The sequence below is a fragment of the Podarcis gaigeae genome (assembly GCF_964106915.1).
Source record: "Podarcis gaigeae genome assembly, chromosome: 2".
NCBI classification, from domain to species: domain Eukaryota; kingdom Metazoa; phylum Chordata; class Lepidosauria; order Squamata; family Lacertidae; genus Podarcis; species Podarcis gaigeae.
Window position 1 is genome coordinate 30367142 of NC_139679.1, and position 24405 is coordinate 30391546.

Sequence of the window (24405 nt, forward strand, 5' to 3'; positions counted from 1 at the left end):
TTGTTGTAGTGATACAAAATCAAAACTTAAAATTAAAAACTTAATTAAAAAGAGACAAGTACAGTGGTGCCTCGCTAGACGAAATTAATCCGTTCCGCGATTCTCTTCGTCTAGCGGTTTTTTCGTCTTGCGAAGCAAGCCCATTGACAGCTTAGCGGATTAGTGCTAGAGCTGTCAAGCGGCTTCCAGCGATCAGCTGTTAAGCGGCTTATCAGCGGAACAGCTGATAAGCGGCTTAGCGGCTTAGGAAAAGGGCAAAAAAACAAAAAAAAAACCCGCTGGAGGACGCAAGATTTTTTCGTCTTGTGAAGCAACCCCATAGGGAAATTCGTTTTGCGAAGCGCCTCCAAAACAGAAAAACCCTTTCGTCTAGCGGGTTTTTCGTCTTGCGAGGCGTTCGTCTTGCGGGGCACCACTGTACCGTATTATTCCGTGTATAACACAGTATTTTTTCCTTAGAAATAACAGGCAAAAATTGAGGGTCGTCTTATACACGGATAGTGGAGGGGGGACGGGCGATTGGTGGTAGCAGTCAGCAGAAGACTGGCAGAGGCGATTTGCTTTGGTGGGCAGGCTGTAGAGTGATTGGCGGTGGTGACCTCCTCCCAAAGAAAGCTCAAAAACTCTGGGCAGTCTCCGCCCCCAAAAAGCAGAACTGGGAAATGATAAATCGGTACTAAGAGATGATGTCTCGCCATATAAGGTAGCTTAAATTGTGTAACAAAAAGTACTATTGAATGACACCTATAATTAGCATCTCCCTGGATCTTTTTGCAATGACCATGGCTTTAGACCGAGGAAGATTTGAAGAGAGGGTCTTTAACGGAGGTTTATTCAACACGTGTTTGCAGAAACTATTTCACGTATACCTAGGAAAAGTTTGCTAGGGTAAGTACAACAATGGATGTCAGGTAACAGCTAGCATGCCCAGGGTGCTGGAAGCCAAAAAGGAAACAGATGGAAAAGGAATTAATCTCACCAACCCTTCATTTCCCTATGAAATATGCACTTTCTCCAACCCATCCAATACTGGCGAAAAGGAGAGATGAGCTACTGGCCGAGATTTGCATTACTGGCTTGACCAAGTATGGCTAGCCATATCTTTTCCCATCATGTATAATGTATCTGGATACAAACAGTAAATAGAGGTCAGACAGCTAGAAGTAATCTAATAAAAGAAAAAAGAAAAAGCCCTTTCAAGATTGAGCCTTTGATAATCAGCTTTTGAAAGCATGAATAAGATGAGCCAAGATTGGTAGTTCTATCATTGTAGCTAAGAAAATGAGCTTTCTCCTGAGAGAGATTATTATGCATGTTTTCAGGTTCTTCTACCTAAGGTTTTCAGATATGCCCAACATATCACCATCTCCCTAAATTGACAGCCATCTGAGGCATCAGAAACCCCATCAAACAATTGCAAGTGACTGCCTAGGCATGTTTACAGCTGGGGTAAGAGTTCACAGTGGTTACCCTAATACCTTAAACCAACCAGATATCAGATAGTAACACTACTCATTTAATTTTGAAAGAGGATTATAATCTTGAAAAAAGGGGAAGGCGCCACTTTTGTATATAGACTGGGCAGAATTCAGCTAACTAGCTCCACTGGCAGAAGTCCACATGAAGACTTACGTTAGTGCAATGGTATCCAACCAAGTATGGCCAGATGTGTGCAGAACCAGGTATACATATGATGGAATACTGGGTGTGGGCTAGAACTATAAAATACTGGTTGTGTTGCCATTCTTGTTGCCAACCTTCAACTTGGTCCTTACTTAAGGACTCTTATAAATCCAGAGGGTTCCAACTTTTACATAGCAAAATCAGATCTATTGGTATTGACTTGGAACTCTTGTATAATTCAAGTGAGCAATATATTTATTGCAATGTTCAAACCAGATTAAGGGACACTGAAAAACAAAACATCGAGTCAGCTGTAAATAAAAAATTTGCTTCCCCAAGTTCTATGGTTTAAATACAACAGATAACAGGGTCACTTATATCTTAAAATTAATAATTCAAGTCCAATGCAGGGCCCTTACGTTGGCCCAAATGAACGTTTTCCCCTCAGTTTTCGTCAAGGGCAGATATTTAAACATCCCCAGAAATGATAGACATTGGGGATGTTCTTTGAATGTGCCGAACACTGTAGAACATATTCTTTTCTACAGTCCATTGTACAACCAGCTAGGCAAACACGTGCTACCCCCTTTTTTGGGTAGTTCAACATTACAGCTCAATGAAAATATCAGATTCTATCTGTCTGACATTAATCTGGAAGTAACTGCAAGGATGGCTGAGTTTTTGTCAATAGTATCTCTTATAGAGCTGTGAATGGCACTATTTAGCAGGAAGAAATCCCAATGAAAATCCACATCATTATCTATTTTACATGGCTGTTTATTTCTATATATTTTAAAATTTTATATATGGATGTTTTATGATAGCCCATACTTGTAATGCCTAATGAAGGTTTGTCAAAGTAAGTAAGTTAGTGCAATGGGGCTTTCCCTACTCTTCTCCCTCTTCATATCCCTAGAAATAGTCTTGGGGGGGGGTGTGGAGAACCCCCGGAACAGTGTGTGTGGGAAGAGAAGGAGGGATTATTCCGCCTGGCAAGCTGAAAAGCTCATGTTGATGGAGCATTTGCCATAGCGCTATGTTGAATTCCTCCCACAGATTCCATATGTACCAGCTTTAGCTGCTGCATCAGCTGTGGTCCCTTCCTGACAAAGACAGACTTGCCAGTGTCATTTGTGCCTTAGCAACCTTCACACTGGAATACTGCAACATGCTTTATGTGGCGCCGCACTTGGAAAAAGCTCTGTAACTTTCCAGAGCAGCTAGGGTGCCAACTTGAATCCATCACACCAGTTTTGTGGGATTTGCACTAGTTGCCAATGAGAGCGAGCTTCTGGGCTGATGGCGTTAACCTTTAAAGCAAATAATAGCTTGGGACCTGTTTACCTTAATAGCAGCCGCCTTCATAGTTTCCTCCCCAATTGCTTCAAGATCCCTGCTCCAGGTCCCTCAATCTCATGAGATGAAGCTGATGTCAGCTGGGCTTAGGGGCTTTCTCTACTGTGGAGCCCACACTGTGCAATGCTTTGCCAAGCATGGTCTGTTAAGCCCCATCATAATATTGCCTTGTGTGGCTAATGAAGATGTGGCTTTTTGGGGGTAAGGCCTTCAGCTAATGAATTAATTCATTTACTAGCTTAGCTTCGTGTTCATTCGATGGCTGATTTGGAATTGTTAAATTTGTTTTTAGTCTTATGTTCATTTTTTATTGTGGAATTAGCTTTAATTTGAGGATTTTTACCTGTTTTATGACACTAGTGATTTGTTGGCTCCCTTGAGTTTCCTTGGGTAATCAGGCAGAATAGACTTTTTTTAAAAAACAAAAATAAAAGACACATCATCTTATTTCAGAAGCACTACACTGTGTCCAGTTCCACAGACACAAAACCTGCCCCTCATCTCTGGTTTCTTAAAGTCTCTAATCACAGGTGACAGAAATAGAAAGGGCAAATGGTGGATGCCACTACTACTCAGTTTTGATAATCCCTTCCATTGGCATCACATACAACAAAGAGTGGAGGAGAGGACATAATGCAATTTGAGTGTCACACTCTTAACATCACACATTCCAGCTCTCCTGCTTTTTAACTACAGGTGCGTCTGCTTAAAATAGATACCTATACCAACCCCTCCATCCCTTTCCCCAGTGTTTTACAGCAACACCCATTAGGAGAAAGCCTGTCGCTCTCCTTGTTTTGATAATTTGCAGCAAACTATTCCCCACCTCATTGACCATCCCCACCTACTCCACTCATCTTCCTTTGCTCAGCTCCTTTTAACCAATGGCTAATTTGCAAAGGGAGAGACAAATCAGGTTCTCCCTGCATGGAACATTTTGTTCATACATTGATAGAAATTTGTACTAGCTGCAACTTGTCAAATATAAAACATGTGCAAATTCCAATATATATAGATATAGATATTTAGCATTTCTCGGAATTAAGTCCTTTTCTTCCACAAGGTAGCTGACCCATTGTCAGGAATGACAAAAGAGAAGCCATCCCACTACTGTCTGAAGTGCCACGCATGCACAGTATTGTAAAAAAACAAAAACAAAAACTGAAGCCCCCAAAGTACTTCATTTGTTGACAACGTGGGTGTTTCATTTTTCACCACCAAGCACTATCCCTTCTACAGAAAAAGCATCTGGGATCCATCTTCATAAAGCTAGCAGTGCAGAGGAATATTTTCCAGAAGGAAGACAATTGACAATTTAGGGAACCACTGTTTTAACTGGTTTTGGGTGAAATGAAACACAGTATTTCTATTCGTCTATATAACTATATATAAATTCGTCTATATGCCACTTTTTCAACTTCCTGGGTGACATCCAATGCTGTGCAAATTTCTGCTGCCATGACAGGTTTTCCGCCCAGAGTGGCTGGGGCAACCCAGTCAGATGGGCTGGGTACAAATATTCTCTGTCCCATGCACCCTCCCCAAATTACTCCATAGGAAAGAAGACTAGTACCTTGCTTTTCCCCCCGCCCCGCCACCATACACAAAGAAACAATTTCTTTCCGTGCAATTTAACAAACCCAACAGCAAAAGTTCTATCTGCTCTAAACATTTGCAGTCCTGTATCTTATTCTTTCCCCAACAGCAAATGAGTTTCTATTACCATATGGATACAGAAACACACTGTCTTCCAGCAAACTGTCACATGTTTAAAAGTGGGGGGGGGGGGGAGCCTTGCAGATTTTTTATAGTGTGCATACTAACAGCTCCATAACTAATGCAATTGCCTGAAGTGTGACTCAATTCACATGGACGAAACAGAGATTGCATTGTAAGCAGGGATTCCACAAATGCTCAGGTTGCTACTCTCTGGGTGTCATTTGCACTACTGTAACATGGCCGATGGAGAGGCGTGGGGGGGGGGGCTGTGGTCTAAACCACAGAGCCTGGGGCTTGCCGATCAGAAGGTCGGCAGTTCGAATCCCCGCAATGGGGTGAGCTCCCGTTGCTCGGTCCCTGATCCTGCCCACCTAACAGTTCGAAAGCACATCAAAGTAGATAAATAGGTACCGCTCTGGTGGGAAGGTAAACGGCGTTTCTGTGCGCTGCTCTGGCTTCGCCAGAAGTGGCTTAGTCATGCTGGCCACATGACCCAGAAGCTGTACGCTGGCTCCCTCGGCCAGAAAAGCGAGATGAGCGCCGCAACCCCAAAGTCGTCCACGGCTGGACCTAATGGTTAGGGGTCCCTTTATCTTTAACATGGGTTGTGCTCTTGTCCCCTCAGGTCCTTACTTGTTTCAGAGAACCGAAAGGAAGAAGGGGGTCTCTTGCTTCATGCCAGGAAGAGAAAGAGACCTACATGGATGACTTAAAGGGGTAAGCATCTCTCCTGCTCCCACAATTATGCACATAGTGGAACCAAAAAGAGAGGCAGAAAAAACCTGCTGCGAATGTATTTTGTTTATTAACACAGGCAACCCTCCATTGAGGCGCATTCAATATGTGCATGACTGCACACACGCGCATCATATCCAAAAGTCACACCAAGGTGTTTCAAATATAAACAATTTCACTTAAAGACGCAGTGTTTAAGGGGACTGAGACCCCTGTTTAAATGGGGGGGGGGTTGCCTGTATACCGCAAATAGTGTCCTTTTAAACTATTAACCAGGGGGCTGCTATTTAACGTTGTCTGGCTTAGTAAACTTGAACGGTTTCAGCCATACCAGAGTGGGGAATCTGTTACCCTCAGCAGTTCTCAACCTGTGGGTCCCCAGATGTTGTTGGACTACAACTCCCATCACCCCTGACCACTGGTCATGCTGGCTAGGAATGATGGGAGTTGTAGTCCAACAACATCTGGGGACCCACAGGTTGAGAAACCCTGCTCCATATGTTGTTGGACTACAATTCCCAGCAGCCCCTGCCAGCGTGGCAAATGGCCATAGACAATGGGAGTTTATAGTCCAGAAAGATATGGACAGCAACATGTTACGCATGCCTGAGTTAGTGTACTTTTATCTGAAAATAGTAGAGGAGGGATTAGGTGTTCTGAATCTTACCCCGTATTGTTATGCAATGAAATCAGCCACCTCTTGTATGACTGGTTTCAACCAGATATAAATGTGAAAGCAGAACAAGGTTATGCTGCCAGAGGTTTCATGGTTACGGTTTCAAAAACAAAAAGTCAAGCATTGTTCAATAATCCTGATGATATTTAATTATTTGGTACAGATTTAAACAATGTTTTGGTCCGGGTTTGCCTCTACTAACACCAAATAGCTTACAATAAAGCAAACAAAGTTGACATCCATTGGGGGATTTTATGGTATGCATGCAGAAACAACTACAGTGGTACCTTGGTTTACGAACTTAATCCGTTCCGGAAGTCCCTTCTTGAACCAAAGCCTTCCGAAACCAAGGCATGCTTTCCCATAGCAGCGGGGGACTCAATTTACAAATGGAAGACACCCAACAGGAGGCGGAACATGCTCTTATTCCATGGCAAAGTTCACAAACCAAAAACACCTACTTCCGGGTTTGCAGTGTTCTTAATCCAAGTTGTTCATAAACTAAGCTGTTCTTAAACCAAGGTACCACTGTGGCTGCAATATATGACCTTGTGCTGGAGAAAAATCAAGTTCTTAGGTTTCAGCTCAAACAAGGCAAACCATGAGCCCAAGTTCGGAAGACATGTTAAACAAGCCATAGCTTAGATCACAGCAGAGCAGCTCCTGAAGGACTGGAGGAGAAGAAATGCAGCTGCAATCTCTCCTCTCTGGAAACTGTCTCATTCATGCTAAGCCATGGTTTGGCTTAATGTTACATGCAAACCAAACTAAGTAGATCTATTTTAGAAACCACTGATAAAAGAGGAAAGGATGTCCTATCAGCCTGGTGGCGCAATGTTGAAGATCATCACAATATTTGCACATGCCAGAAAACATGGGGCTATGGATCAGAGGTGACAACAGATTATGGCAGGCTGCAGAGGCCAGACTGAATTTGTGGACCCCAGTTTGGACTACTACTCTATTTGGCAAAGCAAACCCTTTGTAGAGCCACGGCTAAGAAAACCCAGCAGATATTCTGCTAAGTTGTTTTTTGTAACAGAATCAACATTAACATTCTTGAACCCTAGAACATTTGAGTAATCTCAGACATAAAAGTGTGTAACTGGATGCATCTCATAAATTTGGAGGTACTGAAACAATTTCATAACTACGTTTTGGGGTGATGCAAGCTTACATTTGATTAGATTTTAAAGCCTGTGCAGAGCCTTAATTTTCTTATCTGTGCAGTGCCAAGCATTTTCATGAACAAACATTCCCAACACTTCTGTACAAGACGTGCATGGTGTTAGAATACTGCCTATAACTCTAGGAGATGGTTTTCTATATTCAAACTTGGCCAGCACTTCCCTGGTTGAAGAAATGATGGAACAGATGCAAGCCTGATGAAATAAGGCCACTGAAGAATGTTTAAATCTAGCACTAAAAAGCTTTTAATTGGGCTACTCTTCATCCTTTACTCTCTAGAGAATGAGCACTTCGGTGTTGGGAACAAAAACTGATACTCTTTTTAAGCTTAAGTACCTCTGGGCTTTTTACATAATTTTTCCTAATGTCTCTTTTACATAAAACACATATGGCCTGGTTCAAGCCCAACTCCCCGTTCATTAGAGTTCCCTGACCTATAACTAAAATTATTTCTCCCTCTGGGAATATCAAAATGAGGCTTCAATTATGGAAATTTTATAAGAACTCCGGGCTATTTAAGCAAATAGTGCTGAAGCATTAGAAAATGCTCAGAGAAGAGAGGAGGACTACCTAGATACTTAGCTCAGTGTGAAGATTCAGCTCAGCCCATCCACATAAATCTTCCAGAAAAACAAAGTTCTATATTTTCACCCCTAAGCATGCATTCTCCATCTCCCCCACACAGGCTGACCAACCTAGAGAGGTGGGTAGAGAACCCACCTATCAACCACATGACATCCATATGATATCAGATGATTGACAGGTCAGTGGTTACACCCACCTGTCAAAGTTGGCCTGCCATGGTGGAGGAGATAAAGATCTGCTCCATCAGATCAAAGAAGTTCCCAACCCCTGAAGAAAGGCATAAAGCACACAGGTGCAATGGCACTGATGTTTGCTACCATGCCAATTTTAGGGCTGGAGATGGTCATTGGACTCCAACACCTGCACTTGTGAGACAATATAAATGCAGTGATTCACAGGACCCGGCAGTTGATTTAGCTTCAACCCAATTGGCAGACCTTTCAAACTTGAGTGCAGGTGAGTAATGATATAGGTGAAAAGCCTTTTTTTAATTTTTTAGGATTTGATGCTTCGGGTTTAAGTCCAGTTAGAGTACTAAACCGATTTTCAAGTATGTTTTGTGCAATGCTAATAAGCAGCTGAGCATTGTTTAGCTATGCTGTTAACCTTTTTACATTTCCCCCTTCCCATAATGTCAAAGAATATTAATAACATTGAGAGAGCTGAGTTAGGAAGTCTCACGGAAATCAACATAAGGCAGTCAATTCATTTCCATTTAGAAATGACAATGTAATCATGCAGAAGCATCTTCAGTGGCAGATGAAAATACTTTAATCTAGCAAGTACATACGAGAATATGCTGGAATCTGTGAACTGCACTAGTTTAAATTTTAAAAAAGAGGCACCATTTAGGAGCCACTGAAACACCCTCCTGATGAGACAGAGAACTGATTTCATGGCTATTCCTCTGAATTTTTTTGAGAATAAGCAACATTTTACTCAGTGGGACTAACCTCTTGAATAAACATGCACAGGTTCAGGCTTTTAAAAAGTTGTGAAGTGCAGATTCTTAATTAAGAATCATATAGCAACTGGGGACCATTTTACCTATGAGATTAATTTACCCCACATGTGCCCACTTGGATTGGTAGAACTGGCACTATGATAGCTGCCACATAATACCCATTCTGCATTTGTAATAACTTTGGAACTCACTGCCTGTTGAGATCAAGCAGGCACCTTCACTCTACTCCTTCCGGCGCCTTGTTTAGACAAGCCTACCCAGGCGCTTAGAAAGTTGAGGAAAATTTAATCTGTTATAATGTTTTAACATTTGTATGTTTTAGACTAGGTTGTAATTTTTTCTTGCTTTTCTTGTCTTAATCTTTTTGTAAACCGTGTACAAATTTTATGAAATACAGTGGTACCTCGGGTTAAGTACTTAATTCATTTCGGAGGTCCGTTCTTAACCTGAAACTGTTCTTAACCTGAAGCACCACTTTAGCTAATGGGGCCTCCTGCTGCCGCCGCGCCGCCAGAGCACCATTTCTGTTCTCATCCTGAAGCAAAGTTCTTAACCCAAGGTACTATTTCTGGGTTAGCGGAGTCTGTAACCTGAAGCGTATGTAACCCGAGGTACCACTGTAAACAGATATAATTAAGCAGTGATAGGACAGGAAAATTTTGTTTGCACTTGAGATGCCTCTCTAGAGCTTACATGACCCTTTTCTGACATACCTCCACCAATGCACAAACATGGTGTCAACTGATAGCATCACAAAAAAGTGAGATGAGTACCGCAATCCCCGAGTCAGCCACGACTGGACCTAATGGCCAGGGGTCCCTTTACCTTTACACAAACTATTGAAGACACAGGAGTTTGGTCTCCTGTTGTATCAGACTGGGCACACATCTAGCATACAGTCGTACCTCGGAAGTCTGTTCCGAAGTCCATTCGACTTCCAAAAAGTTCGGAAACCAATGCGCGGCTTCTGATTGGCTGCAGGAATCTCTTGCAGCCAATCGGAAGCCGCGTCGGACATTCAGGTTCCAAAGAAAGTTCACAAACCGGAACAGTCACTTCTGGGTTTGCGGCATTCGGAAGCCAAAATGTTCGACTCATGAGGCGTCCAGGATCCAAGGTACGGCTGTATATTCAAATGAAACGTGGCGAATGTATAAATTGAGAAAAATTGTACCTTATTGAGTAGTTAAAAGGGGAGGGAGTAGTGTTATTAATGTGCTGTATTCATACCATCCCAACATGGTGTAGCTGCAGTAGTATAAAATAAGAAGTTTTAAAATAGCTATTTTTGGTTGTGAAAAGGTTGTTCCTGTCCCTAACAGATGTTCCGTATCTTTCAATAGTCAGACAATTAGTAGTCTGACTATTGATCCTGCAAACACCAGAGCAGCACAATTAGGAATTTTAAGGCAGGGAATTAATAATCCCCAAAGCAGCACAGAACACCTGTACTTAATGTATAAACTTGTGACTTTTCCAAGCTCTGTTAAGGACAAAGATTTGATCTGAGTAGGGCTCAGACCCTGGGATGCCAAAGACGTTCATTCCCTCCCACCTACAACTTAGCAGTTCTACTACACTTGATCTTAGCCAAAAGGCCGAGAAGCGATTCTAAATTAGCAGTTCTAAATGATTAGCAGTTCTAAATGAGGATGCGCTGGGTTTCATGCCAGTTCAATATCCTACTTCCTGATTCTATTGTTGTAAGAATTTAAGTTCTCAAATATATAAATTAAATGTTCATAAATTTACAAGGCAAACACATACATAAGTATATAAACCACGTGTCTGAGATAGTACAGGAGAGCAATCCTGAAACCATTTTGACTCTTCCAAATTGACCTCAAATGTTTCTCTGCAAGGAGGAAGGAAATGGGAAAGCCTCTCCATTGTCTTTTGCTTACCTGTCTTTAGGGAGTCTTTGTGTATGCATAGGGTGAGCCTCTGACCTGGATTCAGGAATTAAAGTATTTACCATCACAAAAGAATGGCCGGGCAGCCCAGGTAAAGCAACCAGTGACCATTGTCAAGTATCCTGGTATTTCAATCTTACTCCGCTAAGAGTGACCGCCAAAGAAGATGATGATCCTAGCGGACAGGATTTCTGTTGTAGACTGCCTCCTTCTGTGATGTATGTATTATGTTTTTGGGGGTGGTCTTGAGCTACAGGGTGGGCAATTTCAAAAGTCTATATAAGGGCTTGCACACCATTGTTCTGGGTTCCTCCTCCCTCCTGCATGTGGTGAGTTGCAACAGTTTAATAAAGATCAGGCTTACTACCTGCTTTGCTTTTCAATATTCTCTGGTTGGCCTCTGTTATTTTCTCCTACCGATAGGGAACACACTTAAGGACTCTATATGGGTTCTTGGATACCCCATAAGGGAAAAGAAGCAGGTTTTTTCTACATCAATATGGAGAGGAAAGAATCCCATTTCCCACCACTTTTTGCCTTGTGACTTGAAAACACATGTCCATTGGGAAATGGCATCGCTCTCTAGAATGGGAACATTCAGTCTCTCTTCTATGTCAGCTATCTCTTTGACATAAGATTTAGTATGCTGAATGAAATCTTCATATGCCATTTTGGCAAAGCAGCCACAGAAAACCCCTTCCAATTCCTCATGTTAGACCTGCCTAGTGTATACTCAAGATTTGGATATTTATTCTACCTTATCTCCAGCACAACCATTTGTCCTTTTTCCTTGAATAGACTTTTTTAAAAAAAAAAAAAAAAAAAAAAGCTTCAGGACAATGACAAAATACTGCAATTCTGCAAACAATGGCAACATACAAAATAAGCTTTTAAACTTCCTGTGGCTCTAAAATATGAAAGCAAGAGATTACAGAGTGTCTGAATCCTGGATGTTTAACAGCCAGTTAAATAAACGTACCTACTAAAGTAAAGTCTAGGCGTCTTCCTAAGTTGTAATGGATTCCTATTGCAACAAACAGAATTATGCTTTTCTTTAACTTTCAAGACTTGGGTGGTAGTAAATGGGTGTTTAATATACAGTATTTTGCCGATAATAAAAAGCCTTCAAAAAGCAAGAAAGATTGGTACATTCTGTCTCTAGTATTAGTATCCCACTTACATCTCCAGTTTAGCCAAAAAGATGTTTCTCCACTAGCTTGGTTTGAGGGGTTTTTTTGGGGGGTGGGGGAAATTGGGAAGAGAAAAATAATTCCATAAGCCAGGAGCATCTGGACCAAACACTAACTCTGCTGCCAGGAAGGGAGCGGTACTCTGTTTTTAAAATAACTACTGTCAACATGATCACACGCTCGTAGAACAAAATTGGGTGTCGATGCAAGATCAGGAGATACAAAGCCAAGATTGCATTTCATAGCCATATTTAGCATCTCTTTAGTCTATAGTCAAAAAGGAAATCCTCTCTCTGCACACATTGTTAATGGGTTATGGCCAGCAGGATACCCTGTTATCAACCAGCTGCTCACAGTCCACAGACATTTAGATTGGATCAAAGGAGTTTGTAGAGTACATTGGGCTGCAGAACAGTTGCTTGGCAATGTGGGTATCAGCACAAAATGGTCTGATTAACAGGCTGCTTACAACCATAGTTAAACTAAACTATGGTTGAAATGTGTACATGCACTGTGCTCCTGCATGCTGCTGAAATCGTGGGCACTTCACTCCTCCCCTGCTCCTGCTGCTGTTGTGGCTGATGAGAAACAAACCAGGATCTGTCTTACCATTTCTCTCCTAACAAACCACAGAGTACAGTGGAACCTTGGTTCTCGAACAGCATCGTCATAGCTGTCAAGTGTCCCTTATTTGAAGGTACAGTCCCTTATTCCAGCGCCAAGTCCCGCTGCTGTCCCTTATTGATGGATGTCCCTTAAATGATGTCCCTTGAATTTCAAAGGAAGCAGCTCCTCTCCCTGCCGGCCAGGGAGGAGGGAGGCTCCAACTGTGTTGCTTGGCTGTGTTGCTCACCCAATAAGAAGTCTAAGAACGACTGGGGGGTGGAGCTTGCATGCCTTGTGTGTGGCTAGTTAATGCAAGCTGAGGAGTTTTTTGAATGCTGGACGCCATTTTGTTGCACGTGCTGCTGCAAACTTTGCAGTACAAAGCCAGGCCGGGGAGCCATCTTAAGTTGAGGCTGCATAGACCTTGTGGTGCATGTGATTCAGATTCTATTCAGTTGAACCTCTGGTTACAAAGTTGGTTGGACAGTGTTCTCGAAGCTACCCAGCATGAGTTTGACCAGACTGCAGGAGGACAGGAAGACTGGAATGCATGGAACAGGTGAGGCTGCAGGTCCCTTATTTTGGCTGCTGGTCCCTTATTTTCAAGGCTGCTGGTCCCTTATTTTCAAACCTGTAAGTTGACAGCTATGAGCATCATTGATGAACAAATCGGCTCCCAAACGCGAAAGTAAGTGTTTTCGAACATTTTTTGGAAGCTGAATATCTGACGCGGCTTCCACTTGAGTGCAGGAAGCTCCTGCAGCCAATCAGAAGCCACGCCTTGGTTTTTGAACAGTTTCGGGAGTCGAACAGATTATGTTTGAGAACCAAGGTACGACTAAGGCTCATTTTTTGCTTTACCAGACAATGCTTGTTTGGAGAGAAACGAGCCACAAGTCTGGATCTAGATGTAAACCTAAGACTAAGTTTTCCTTATTGAAAGGGAAGAGGGGAGGAAACACCAGCTGCTACATGCAGGCAGATAATAAGGCACCTCAGCAGACCATATCTCAAAAGTTTTCCTCCTCTCTTAAGGAACACACACTTAGGTTTCACCAATTTCAACAGGAGAATTAAGCATATGTCCAACTCTTCCATTGGAACAAATTATACTTTAAAATGGCACCGCTTTGGCTGCATTGTGCCCAAGTTTTAAAAATTTATTACAAAGCCAAAATTCTTTTAAGAAAGGCCTGCAAACCTATCAGAGCACAAACCACAAAAGAAAGGAACAGAAAAAAACGATAATACCATCTGAGCAAACTTTAGAGCACTTTATTTGACAGTGCTTGGGGGGGGGGGGAAATCCTGCAATTTAGCAACTTCTGCAACACTGTTAAAACCCAAAACACTACCAAAGAGATCAGCACTTTCTAAATTCCAGCTATAAAGAAGGATTTTTGAAAGTCTGAAAGGCTGAGCCATTTCTTTTTCACCTCAACAAGCAGTGATAATATAATCCACCCATTCTTCCTCTCTTACTTTAGTTCCTGTTGCCTGAAAAACAGAAAGGTTTTATATATCTTTACAATGGGTGAAAGTTGCCCTTTTTTTTTTTGCCTCAGAATGAAATCTGTTTCCCACCTAACAGTTTAATCTAATTTGCAGCACAATCCTACTCAGAAGTCAAGTCCCACTGAGTTAAGTGGAACTTACTTCCAGGTAACTAGGTATAAAGACTGCAGCTAAAATGTACATAAACACCTCCTGAATTTTATCCTAAGTTACAGACTGCAGACTTTGTTGGGCCTGAACTTCATGCCCAGCTTTCTCTCCCCTGCTCCTACCTCCCAAATTTTGTGGGCCCCTGAGGCAGAAAATCCCATCTGCACTTCTCCCCAGTCCCCACTTTTCAGAAAGTAAAAAGCAACAAAAATAAATAACATCATGCTGCCTTTTCATGACACTCAAATTTAGGTGCAAAGAGTAGGGTCAGTTCTGTGTTTGAACGGGATGCTGACATGAACCAGACATTTAAAATACAGCCTAAAAAGAACTCTGTGCTACCATGAGGTAGGGTGAAATGGCAAATTCTAGGCACCATTAAAAGCAGCAACTTGTCAGTTATTTGGGGACTTTGCGTCTCCAGTACTAAAATCTATTCATCTGGCTTTGCTTCATGCTCCCATGATAACAATATAGAGTGGAAGTACTAATATTTATAAAAGTCTGTCAATCTCATCAATGTTGGAAATTTTTGTTCAATCTGGCAGTTTACAACACAGCAAGTCATCCACACGCCTGGTGTAATGTACAGTGGTACCTTGGGCTACAGACGCTTCAGGTTACAGACTCCACTAACCCAGAAATAGTACCTCAGGTTAAGAGCTTTGCTTCAGGATGAGAACAGAAATCGCATGGCAGCGGCGCGGCGGCAGTGAGAGGCCCCATTAGCTAAAGTGGTACCTCAGGTTAAGAACAGTTTCAGGTTATGAACGGACCTCCAGAACGAATTAAGTTCTTAACCCAAGGTACCACTGTAATCATTTCTTCTTATGAAAAGTATTTGTGAATAGATGCATATTAAACATACCTAAAACTGCATAATCCACATAAATATATTGCATTCTTATGTATATATTTTTTCACTTCTCTTACCCAACAAATATTTATCTGCAATGCATTTGAATTAGAATACACCTTTGAGCTTAATTGGCCTGAACATAGCTGCTCAGGGTCAATTCATATAACAAATTTATCCACTCAGGTGTGCAGATGGTAGCAAGCGAAAGCACAAAGTACAAGGGCCTTCTCAGTCGTGGTGCCCGCCCTGTGGAACGCCCTCCCATCAGAAGTCAAAAAAATAAACAACTATCTGACTTTTAGAAGACATCTGAAGGCAATTCTGTTTAGGGAAGCTTTTAATGTTAGATATTTTACAGTGGTACCTCGGGTTACAGACGCTTCAGGTTACGCGGTTTTCGGGTTGTGCACTGCGTCAAACCCGGAAGTACTGGAACAGGTTACTTCCGGGTTTTGGCGCTCGTACAGAAGCGCTAAATCACGCTTTGCACATGCGCAGCAGCACCAAATTGCGACCCGCACGTGTGCAGATGCAGCGCTGCGGGTTGTGAATGTGCCTCCCGCATGGATCACGTTCGCAACTCCCTGCTGGGAGTCGCCCAGATGGGCAGGGCATCATCATCAGACTGCAGGCCCAGCACTGACTGGATCCATTAGAGAAAGTTAGAAAGGCTTTGCTTCCTTTTTAAATCTACACTTTATTAAAGAGAAAGAAAAATGACAAATACCAAATACTTGTGTACTGTCTGGGTGGAACATGTAATAATGTACAGTAACAGTATTCTTGGCACAGACCTCTATCTTATACCTGCCAACACAGCAAGGTGGATGAACAGATTCTTTCAAACAAAGCATAGATAGCTGCACCTTATGACAGTCCTTCTACTGGTATTTAAGTAGCAGGCATTCAGATGGGTTTAAAAGCTCAGGCGCATGCCAAATTTAATTAAGTCTTCAAGGGAACTATGCTAGGCAACAAGCACAGCTTCATCAATACTTACACATTTGGAAACACAATTTTATTTCTCCCTACAGCATCTCATACCAAAACTGGGAGACCAGATTCTTAAAACTACTTTTAGAATTAAATTCAGAACTATTATGTTGTATTTCCTTTCCCATCAAATAGCTCAAGCCAGATTGAGACTCATTTGCTGATAAACACTCCTATTTCCCTTCAGCGACTCTTTTCAAATCACACAACCAATTAAAGAACAAGTAATTCATTGTTGTTGTTTTTTCATGCAATTAAAACATGTGGCCTTCCCCAGCATAATCTCTAGGTTAATCACCAGGCAATTATTTCCTTACACCTGCATCTAAAACAACTGAAAAAGGCCCTAGGATCTGTTGTCCTCTATGCTTAGCTCAGAAAATATGAAACGTATGGTTAGTCTTAACCTCCAGTTACCATTTGGTTAAGCCCCGACTCTACAGATAAAGTAGCTGGTACAGTGGTGCCTCGCAAGACGAAATGAATCCGTTCCGCGATTCTCTTCGTCTAGCGGTTTTTTCGTCTTGCGAAGCAAGCCCATTGACAGCTTAGCGGATTAGCGCTATTAGCGGTCTAGCGGCTTTTAGCGATCAGCTGAGAAGCGGCTTATCAGCGGAACAGCTGATAAGCGGCTTAGCGCTTAGGGAAAGGGTGGAAAAAAGCGGGGAAAAACGCGGGAACTCGCAAGATTTTTTTGTCTTGCGAAGCAACCCCATAGAGAAATTCGTTTAGCGAAGCGCCTCCAAAAACGGAAAACCCTTTCGTCTAGCGGGTTTTCCGTCTTGCGAGGCGTTCGTCTTGCGGGGCACCACTGTAATGGTTACACAGTGCATATCAAGGCAGGAAGTGTTTGCACCGAACAGCTGAAAAATAAACCCATCCACCTAATCCAACCAGATTTAAGCAAATTGCTGGTGAAGCAAATTACAACTCCCATTATCACTGTCTAGTGACCATGCTGGCTATGACTAATGGACCTTTGGAGTCCAACATCTGGAGGGCCGCAGATTAGCCATCCACTTATCTACACACTGCACAAATTTTGTACTGAAGCAAAACTTGCTTGCAACTTACAGTGACAGTGGTGTGCACAAAAACGCTGGAAAAACCAAGTGCCTCACTCATGTTCAAGAGCAAGCAAGTTCCTTGAGAACTCCCAAGGAATAGGGTGACGAAACTATAAAGGCAAAGGCAAGTTCCCTAAAACTCTTGTTATACCCTCTAATTTCATATGCCACTCTGGTCTATGACAAGGAAAAATAGAAAGCAAAAAGTTAGGTATAATGTCTTTAAGCCAGAGCATGTTGACGGAATCCCTACAAACATATCCTTAAGACTTGCTGTGCTTGCAGGTTTACAGTGAGGCACCAACTGGAGAAGGCACCGACCTTAAACCCATAAGAGAGAGAGAGAGAGAGAGAGAGAGAGAGAGAGAGAGAGAGAGAGAGATTAACCAAGCAAACATGCTTGTTTTACTCCTTGAGTGTCGCTAGTCTATCAATGCCTGTGAAACAGGTCCTCTTTGCACAGCATCCATTTGTGTGTGTGTTTTAAAAAAAAATGATAGTAGCCTTTTTCATCTTTTTTAGTGCACCAGACTTCTTGAAAGCAGTGTGTGTGTTTCCGCCCACAAAAAAGAACAATTTCCTTTCCTCAAGATTCATGCAATGACACTTGGTTGCTCTCACCAGGCAACAGAGACAGTCTGTCTTAAGACTCTCATGCCTGTCTCGATCTCTAGGGGACACTATCAAAATCTGATTAGAACACAGCATGGCGCTTATCAAGTGTGCTTGAAATCAGAAGTCACTGACTAGGTATTTGTCTTGTCAAATGAAAACCCCCTCTGGCATAGGCAAGAGTAATTTATTTATTCATGCTTGCATACTTAAGATTGGAAGTGAGGAAAGAGCAAATGAAAATTAAGAGACCAGGGAAATATTGTTAACAGAAGGCACTCTGATATATTCTCTGTGTGTTATCAAACACGCAATGCTATAGGAAGCAAGAAGGGAGTGAAGAGTTCTCAGTAGTTCATTCATTAACAAAAATACATCAACTAATTTGGTTTTTTTGAAACTCTACTCTATAGCTTTCACAAAGTACTCTACTACAGCTTAGTGCAGACTTAACACACATTAAAATTGTTATTATTGTTACCACCACTATCTCTGCATCCTACCTTTTCTCCAAGGAGCTCAAAGTGGTTTACACTGTTCTCTCCCACTCCATTTCACTGTCCAACCCTGTGAGGTAGGTTAGGCTGATAGACAGTGACTGGCCCAAGGTCACCCAGTGGCCTTTAAGGCTTGGAACCCTGATATGTGATGGCGCACAGTGCCAAACCCACAAGTGACCAGTCACTAAAAGGGTGGGGTGGGCATAACAGAGTGTTTCAATTGCACACAAGCACATAATGACCCAGAACGCAACTCAGGGATTGTCTGTAGTAGCTACTAGTGACAATGGTTATTCAAGCCACCTTGAAAATGTTGTTATCCAGAAAGGTGGCTTGTAAAAGTTTAAAAATAAATAAAAGGTTGCAGCTTTACACTTGGATGACCATGCAGCTATCACTCACTCAAGATGGCTCAAGCCCTCCTGGATGGGAAACATGTTAAGTATTATTATTACCCCAAGCGGCTTCTACAATCTGACATGAAACTGGCCAAACTATGGGAGTAATGGCAGCGTATAGGTTGCCTGATAAGAAACAAGCATTGCCATATGTAATTAGAAGTACCACGCAGATCCTACTGGAATCCAGCACCAGTTAGGAGAACAAGTAGTGATTTTTTAACCCAGAGGCCTTTGCAGGCAAACGAAAAGCAAGCAGCGCCCTACCTGCAGCTCCTTGTCAGAGTATTTTTGAGGGTTCTTGCTCCCTTGGCTCTTCTTCCGGAGCTTCTTCAATTCAGCCTGGCACTTCTCTAGCGAATCCCCCTTGTTCCTTTGCTCGGTTTGGTACTTCTTCAGAGCAGCCTGTATGTGGAAGAGGTGTGAGTAGCTGAAACAATAATATGCTGAAGGAGTTGAGCAGAGATTTCCCCTGCTCCTAATGAGCACAGCTAACATCCTCCCTACAGGCAAGAAGGTCCTGACCTCACACCTGCTGAAGAGGGTATGTTTTGAATGAATATATGATTAGAGAAAAAAGCTGGCTTCCTCTGGGGGAAGTGGAGAAAACACATTCCCAGTAACCAAGAGAATAGGGGTCCTAGCAGAAGGGAAAGTCAACACAGCATGCTCATACATGCTTGGGGAAAGGGCTGTGTTTGGGTTTTGAAACCCTTTACCCTGAATTTGGAAGCCTTAAAAAATAATAATAAAGAGTCTGCAGAGGGAGGAACTAAGAGAAAAACACCACCCGTATCAGTTTGGAACAGTAGAATTCAGCTCCAAAAAAACCACCCAGTTTTCCCAAGAGGGACTTGTAAGGCTGGTGCTGCTATTTTAAAGCAACGTCCACTTCTAATTACTATATGTTCGTTTCTACCAAACTGATGCTTGGCAAATCAGTGGCAAGCAGACTATTAGAAACTAGGCTTCTTATCTGAGCTGTAAATTAAGCTGCAGTGAGCTGGGTCTTCAAAGTTCTGGAAGTTTCCATTTTGTTCAGAAGGAGAGGAGAAGGGAGAGTGGTCATGTCAAAGTTTTGGATAACAGAATGAACTGAAGAAGCATGCACACGCACACACGCGAGCGCACACACACACAGAGGCTGAGTTTTTAATGTAAAGAATTATCACCTCTGCTTCCATGGCAATGTTACCTACTTCAACTTTAGTAGCATAAACATTCACAATCCCACTGAGATTTAATGACTCATAACTCCCCGTGTTCATTTCATATCTAGAGATGGTCTGGTTATGCTCCCACACAAATGAGAACTAGAAAGTGCTGGATTTGAGGATAATTTATCTAGTTCTGTTCAGATTAACAGAATAGAGCAGAGTCTACATTCAGAAACCATTTGTATTCTCTCTTAAAAAATTTAGTGCAACTCAAACTCTTCGCAGACACAACCATAAATAGGAAGGTGGTGGGAGGGGAGGACAAGAAAAACAATGGGTTTTCATTTCCTGTTTCACAAGCTTCTCCAACATATTTGAAATGGATTTTTTTTTTTTTTGCATCTCTGGGGTACAGGGGAACTGAGTGAGATGTGAAAGTTCCCCTTTCAACAGAGAGAAGTTCAGAGAAAGTGTGAAAGTTAACTGCACTCTCCTAGCTCTCTTATCGTGTCCAAAATGTCTCTTGTTTTGAATGCAAAACACCAAAACTACAACATAAACCTTGCGGCAATACAATGGGTTTTGAAAAAGTGAACCACATAAATTTGAATCCCGGTGATTTTAAACTTACAAAGGATGAACACACTCATGATATCTTAACAGATAAAGCACAATCTGAATTAAGTGAATGTAGTTCAGAACTTGTCCTTCAGAACATATCTTAAGAAATGCCTTGCAGGATCAGATCAAGGTTCAACTAGTCCAGCAGAATTTGCAAGAAACTCGGCCACCGGTAGGTTGATATGTGCACCCAGATCATGATCTTCCTTGTATCTACCCCTTGTCCTGGAGCAGCCGAAACATTTATGGTAGTAGATCAACCAGTTAAATGCTACTATAAATGCAATCAGATTTGAACCGGTGATCGGATTTACATTAAATATAGATTACATATTACTTACACTTAGATACCGTGAATCCAGTTCTACTTTCTGCTCCAGTTGTGTTAATAGCTCATTGTGGAAGGACTTCAGCTGAGAACCAAACAGAATAGAGGGAGGGGAGATAACATCTTTAACAATATCAGTATGTGAATACAAGAAAGCATGCCATGAAGGGCAACTAATCCACATGGGACCTTTGCATCTGGGCATGTGTACACAAAACAGAACGTGAACCAGTGCAATAATATAATACGTAGGACAAAGAAGCACCAGAACAGCCAAGCCAGCTCTGAGAAGACAGGTGTATTTTATTTATTTCACAACAATTATATGCCACTTGACTGTAATAAAACCTCAAAGCTGTTCACAAAAAGAACAGAACAGTAAAATTATCAGTTAAAATAAAGCAGTTTTTAAAAATGTAAAAGCACAATAAAGAAGCAATGAGCAGTTATAGGCCATGGGGTGTACCTGCAACAACACAAATCAAGTGGAAATGCCTATATTTTTCCCCTGAATAAAATATGAGGAAAGTTTACCTGCCTTGCTGCAGCAAAGAGCTTTCCTGGCGCTGCATGAAATCAATCGGTCAAGCAAGAATCTTGGTCCACAATCAGGTTTTTCCCCCTGCAACTTCAATTATTTGTCTGACATTGCCGAGGCCAGCATATGATTTATGATTTTGTTTGCCTCATGGCTTATTCAACAGGGGGCCTTATTCTTATTTAAAGGACTTGGCAACTATTTCACAACAGATGTATTTTAGATCCACGTGTATCAAACAGACTGCCTCTTGGCCAGCCTCTGTAAAAGGGACATGTCAACAGGAAGTAAAGTGCTTACCATCTCTTCCAACTGATTCTGAATCTGTCTGTGGACTTCGGCCATTTGGAACAGAACCTCCCCTAAAAAAAAGGCAAAGACAAAACAGGGAGGGAGGGAGACCAAAGGAGACATTTTTAGAGACCTTTCTGCATCAACCTTCTCTCTCTTCCCTTTCCCTTCAAACTACAGGCCTGAAGTTGTTTTTATTTTTAAAAAATCACTTCAGTTTTGCTGGTGCCTGAGGAAGGAACACTTCTTTCTGAGACTCATTTAAGACTAACTCAGTTTACACATACAATACGTGCTACCCCAGAATACATGGTCAGTTAGGCAGAGTTAGGCAAAAAATTGACATCCAGCACCTTACAGTCTGCTTCTCTCTTTGGCTGTGTCTATCTCTCACAAGGAGATAGTTATTCTTTCTCAAAAGTGTACTATAAAAGGTTGAGCATCTTGTGATGTTCTATAAGGTTTGTCTTCACATGCAAAAAACAATAAAGCATTTAAATAGAGAATACAGAAATGGGAGAATAAGATCAATTATTAATGGTTCTTGGGTATACTAAAAGTTGTGTGCAAGTTTCAACAGTCTTTGTTGCAGAACACTTTGCGCTGATTGACAAATCCTTCGTGCAGACAACAAGCCAAATCAAGTTTTCTGCAAGCTTATTTATTTCCCTAGAGACCCTCATTCAGCAACAGACGAATTTCCTTAGAGACTCTGTGAACATTGCTCCCACTTCCAGAACAAAAGAAGAAGCACAAATGCAATCTTTTAAAACATTTTATTTGCTAAACAAGTGTCACTTCCCCCAAACTGGTAGGAGCATATTTCACACCAGTTGGCTGCTCAGCAGTAGTAGCCTTGCTTTCAAATAACATGCTATGTGGACATTTCCAAGCCAATTGGTTAGTGGCAGCTTGCTAATTATACTCCAGATTATTGGGGGGGGGGGACCCAAAGCAACAGCAGCATAATACCTTTATTAGGACCAGGGGTGGTGGTTGTTTTTTTAAAAAAGGTTATTTCAGGTTCACCACAACTCTTCTTCAGGTTGCATATTAAGCCCCCAACCCCCCAAAATCAAACGAAGGTGCAGAGTGTAGGGTTGCCATATTTCAAAAAGTAAAAAAACCAGGACACCCCGAATGTTGTTGAGCTTGATGCAATTCCCAAGACTGCAGCTTGTAACAGACTTAAGATGGAACGGAGGAATTTTAGAGGATCGGCAGAATAAGTTAATGGAGTATGTGGAGTTAGCGATGCTGACTGCAAAGATAAGAAACCATGATAAAACATACCATAAGAGAGGAATGGGGAAACTTCGGAGAACATTTAAAGAATTTATTTATATATATATTTATTGAATTTATATACCGCCCCATACCCTGAGGTCTCAGATTTGTAACAGTTACATAAATCTCCAAGTAGCAGTCAAATCAATTAGAAGGTGTAGAAAGATACGTAGCACAACTAAGAGTAAAAAGGAACCCATGGAGGGGTGTGGAAGTCGAATAATGTAGAAGGATAATGAAGAATAGTGTGAAATGGATGTACCAATTTACTGTTAAAGTAAGTAAGTAAGTAAGTAAGTAAGTAAGTAAGTAAGTAGTGTGTGTGTGTGTGTGTGTGTGTGTTTGTGTGTGTGTGTGTGTGTGTGTGTGTGTGTGTGTGTGTGTAAGTAAAGGGGGAATTTTAAAGGCAACTTAATTAGATTACATCATGCCTGGTACAAAAAGCTTCCATGTTGCAGCAAGGCATGCTGGGCTGAGGAAGCAATGGCGACTCTCCCTTCAAAAATCTAAGAGCCAACGGGTATTCAGCTCTCTCTGTGGCACTAATTGGAACACACAGGTTCCTCTTAAGGCAGAGAATGGAAATAAATCAGAACCTGGTAGCCATTATATTGACAAAGTTGCAGATTAATTAACGTGCGCCATCTATAAAAGGGTCCCATGTGCTCCAATTAGCACTAGAGGCACATCAAAATAACGGCTGCCTTTTAATATTTTCAGAGGGAGGAAAAAACCTTTGCTCCTTTGCCCTGGTAGCTTTTGGTGCTATCCAATATCTTTTTGCAGTAGACATGCATTTTAAACTTTCTCCTTTTCCATCTTAAAGCTATTATTAATTTAGGCTGGATATTTCATTAGACCCAACAATTCTCTCTCTCTCTCTCTCCTCCCACCACTTCACCCTTTTGTTATGTTGGTTAATATCCAGCCTGAAGAATAATTCTGGCTCTCTATTTTGTGACTTTTCCATTGATCCCAATAAAAAATATTATGCTGCTGCTGTTCTTTTTATCCACCCCCGCCTGCCCACAAGCAACCCAACATGGATGGTTCCATTTTTATTTTTATTTGGTCCAGAACGATACGGTGGTTTGCAGTTTGGTGAAAATTGTGTTAAGTAAGAGGTGGTTCAGTGGAACTTAGAAGTAGTGAACTTTCAGAAACAAGCAGGTTTTGGAATAGCATACATTGTCCCCTTATGTTCTCCTCATTTAGCTATATGCCCACATGCAGATCTCAATAGCAAACAGCTTCTCAGCTAAACTCTACCCACTAGTTATCCACACTGTGTTGTTGCAAAAGGAAAAGCACTGTTGAAGTGCAAGATCATCCTGCTTCTGATTTGCTCAACTTCCCACACATCGTATCAAATTCTTTCCCCCCCCCCCACTTATACCTCTCAAACTGCTTTGTGATGATAAAGCAGTTTAAACCAACTCAGGCATTAGATCTGTTTTTGTATTTTCTTAACCCTATAACAGTTTGAAAACTATATTAGAACGCATTAAGTGTTGCCCGGGGCTACCTGCTGACT

General features: G+C 41.8%; 1 protein-coding gene across 4 annotated transcripts in view; it reads right to left on the minus strand.

Moving 5' to 3' along the window:
- BAIAP2 (BAR/IMD domain containing adaptor protein 2) overlaps positions 1–24405 on the minus strand; it is a 140184-nt gene that overhangs the window by 48535 nt on the left and 67244 nt on the right. For all 4 annotated transcript variants that reach the window (XR_014561345.1, XR_014561346.1, XM_083727599.1 and 1 more), the window contains exons 4-6: positions 21594–21655; positions 20769–20840; positions 18917–19054 (exon numbers count right to left, since the gene is read on the minus strand). Coding sequence is in view for 2 of the 4 variants with exons in the window: in XM_083727599.1 (XP_083583725.1) it covers positions 18917–19054; positions 20769–20840; positions 21594–21655 (272 nt within the window). In the remaining 2 variants the exon portion in view is untranslated. The remainder of the gene's footprint in view (positions 1–18916; positions 19055–20768; positions 20841–21593; positions 21656–24405) is intronic.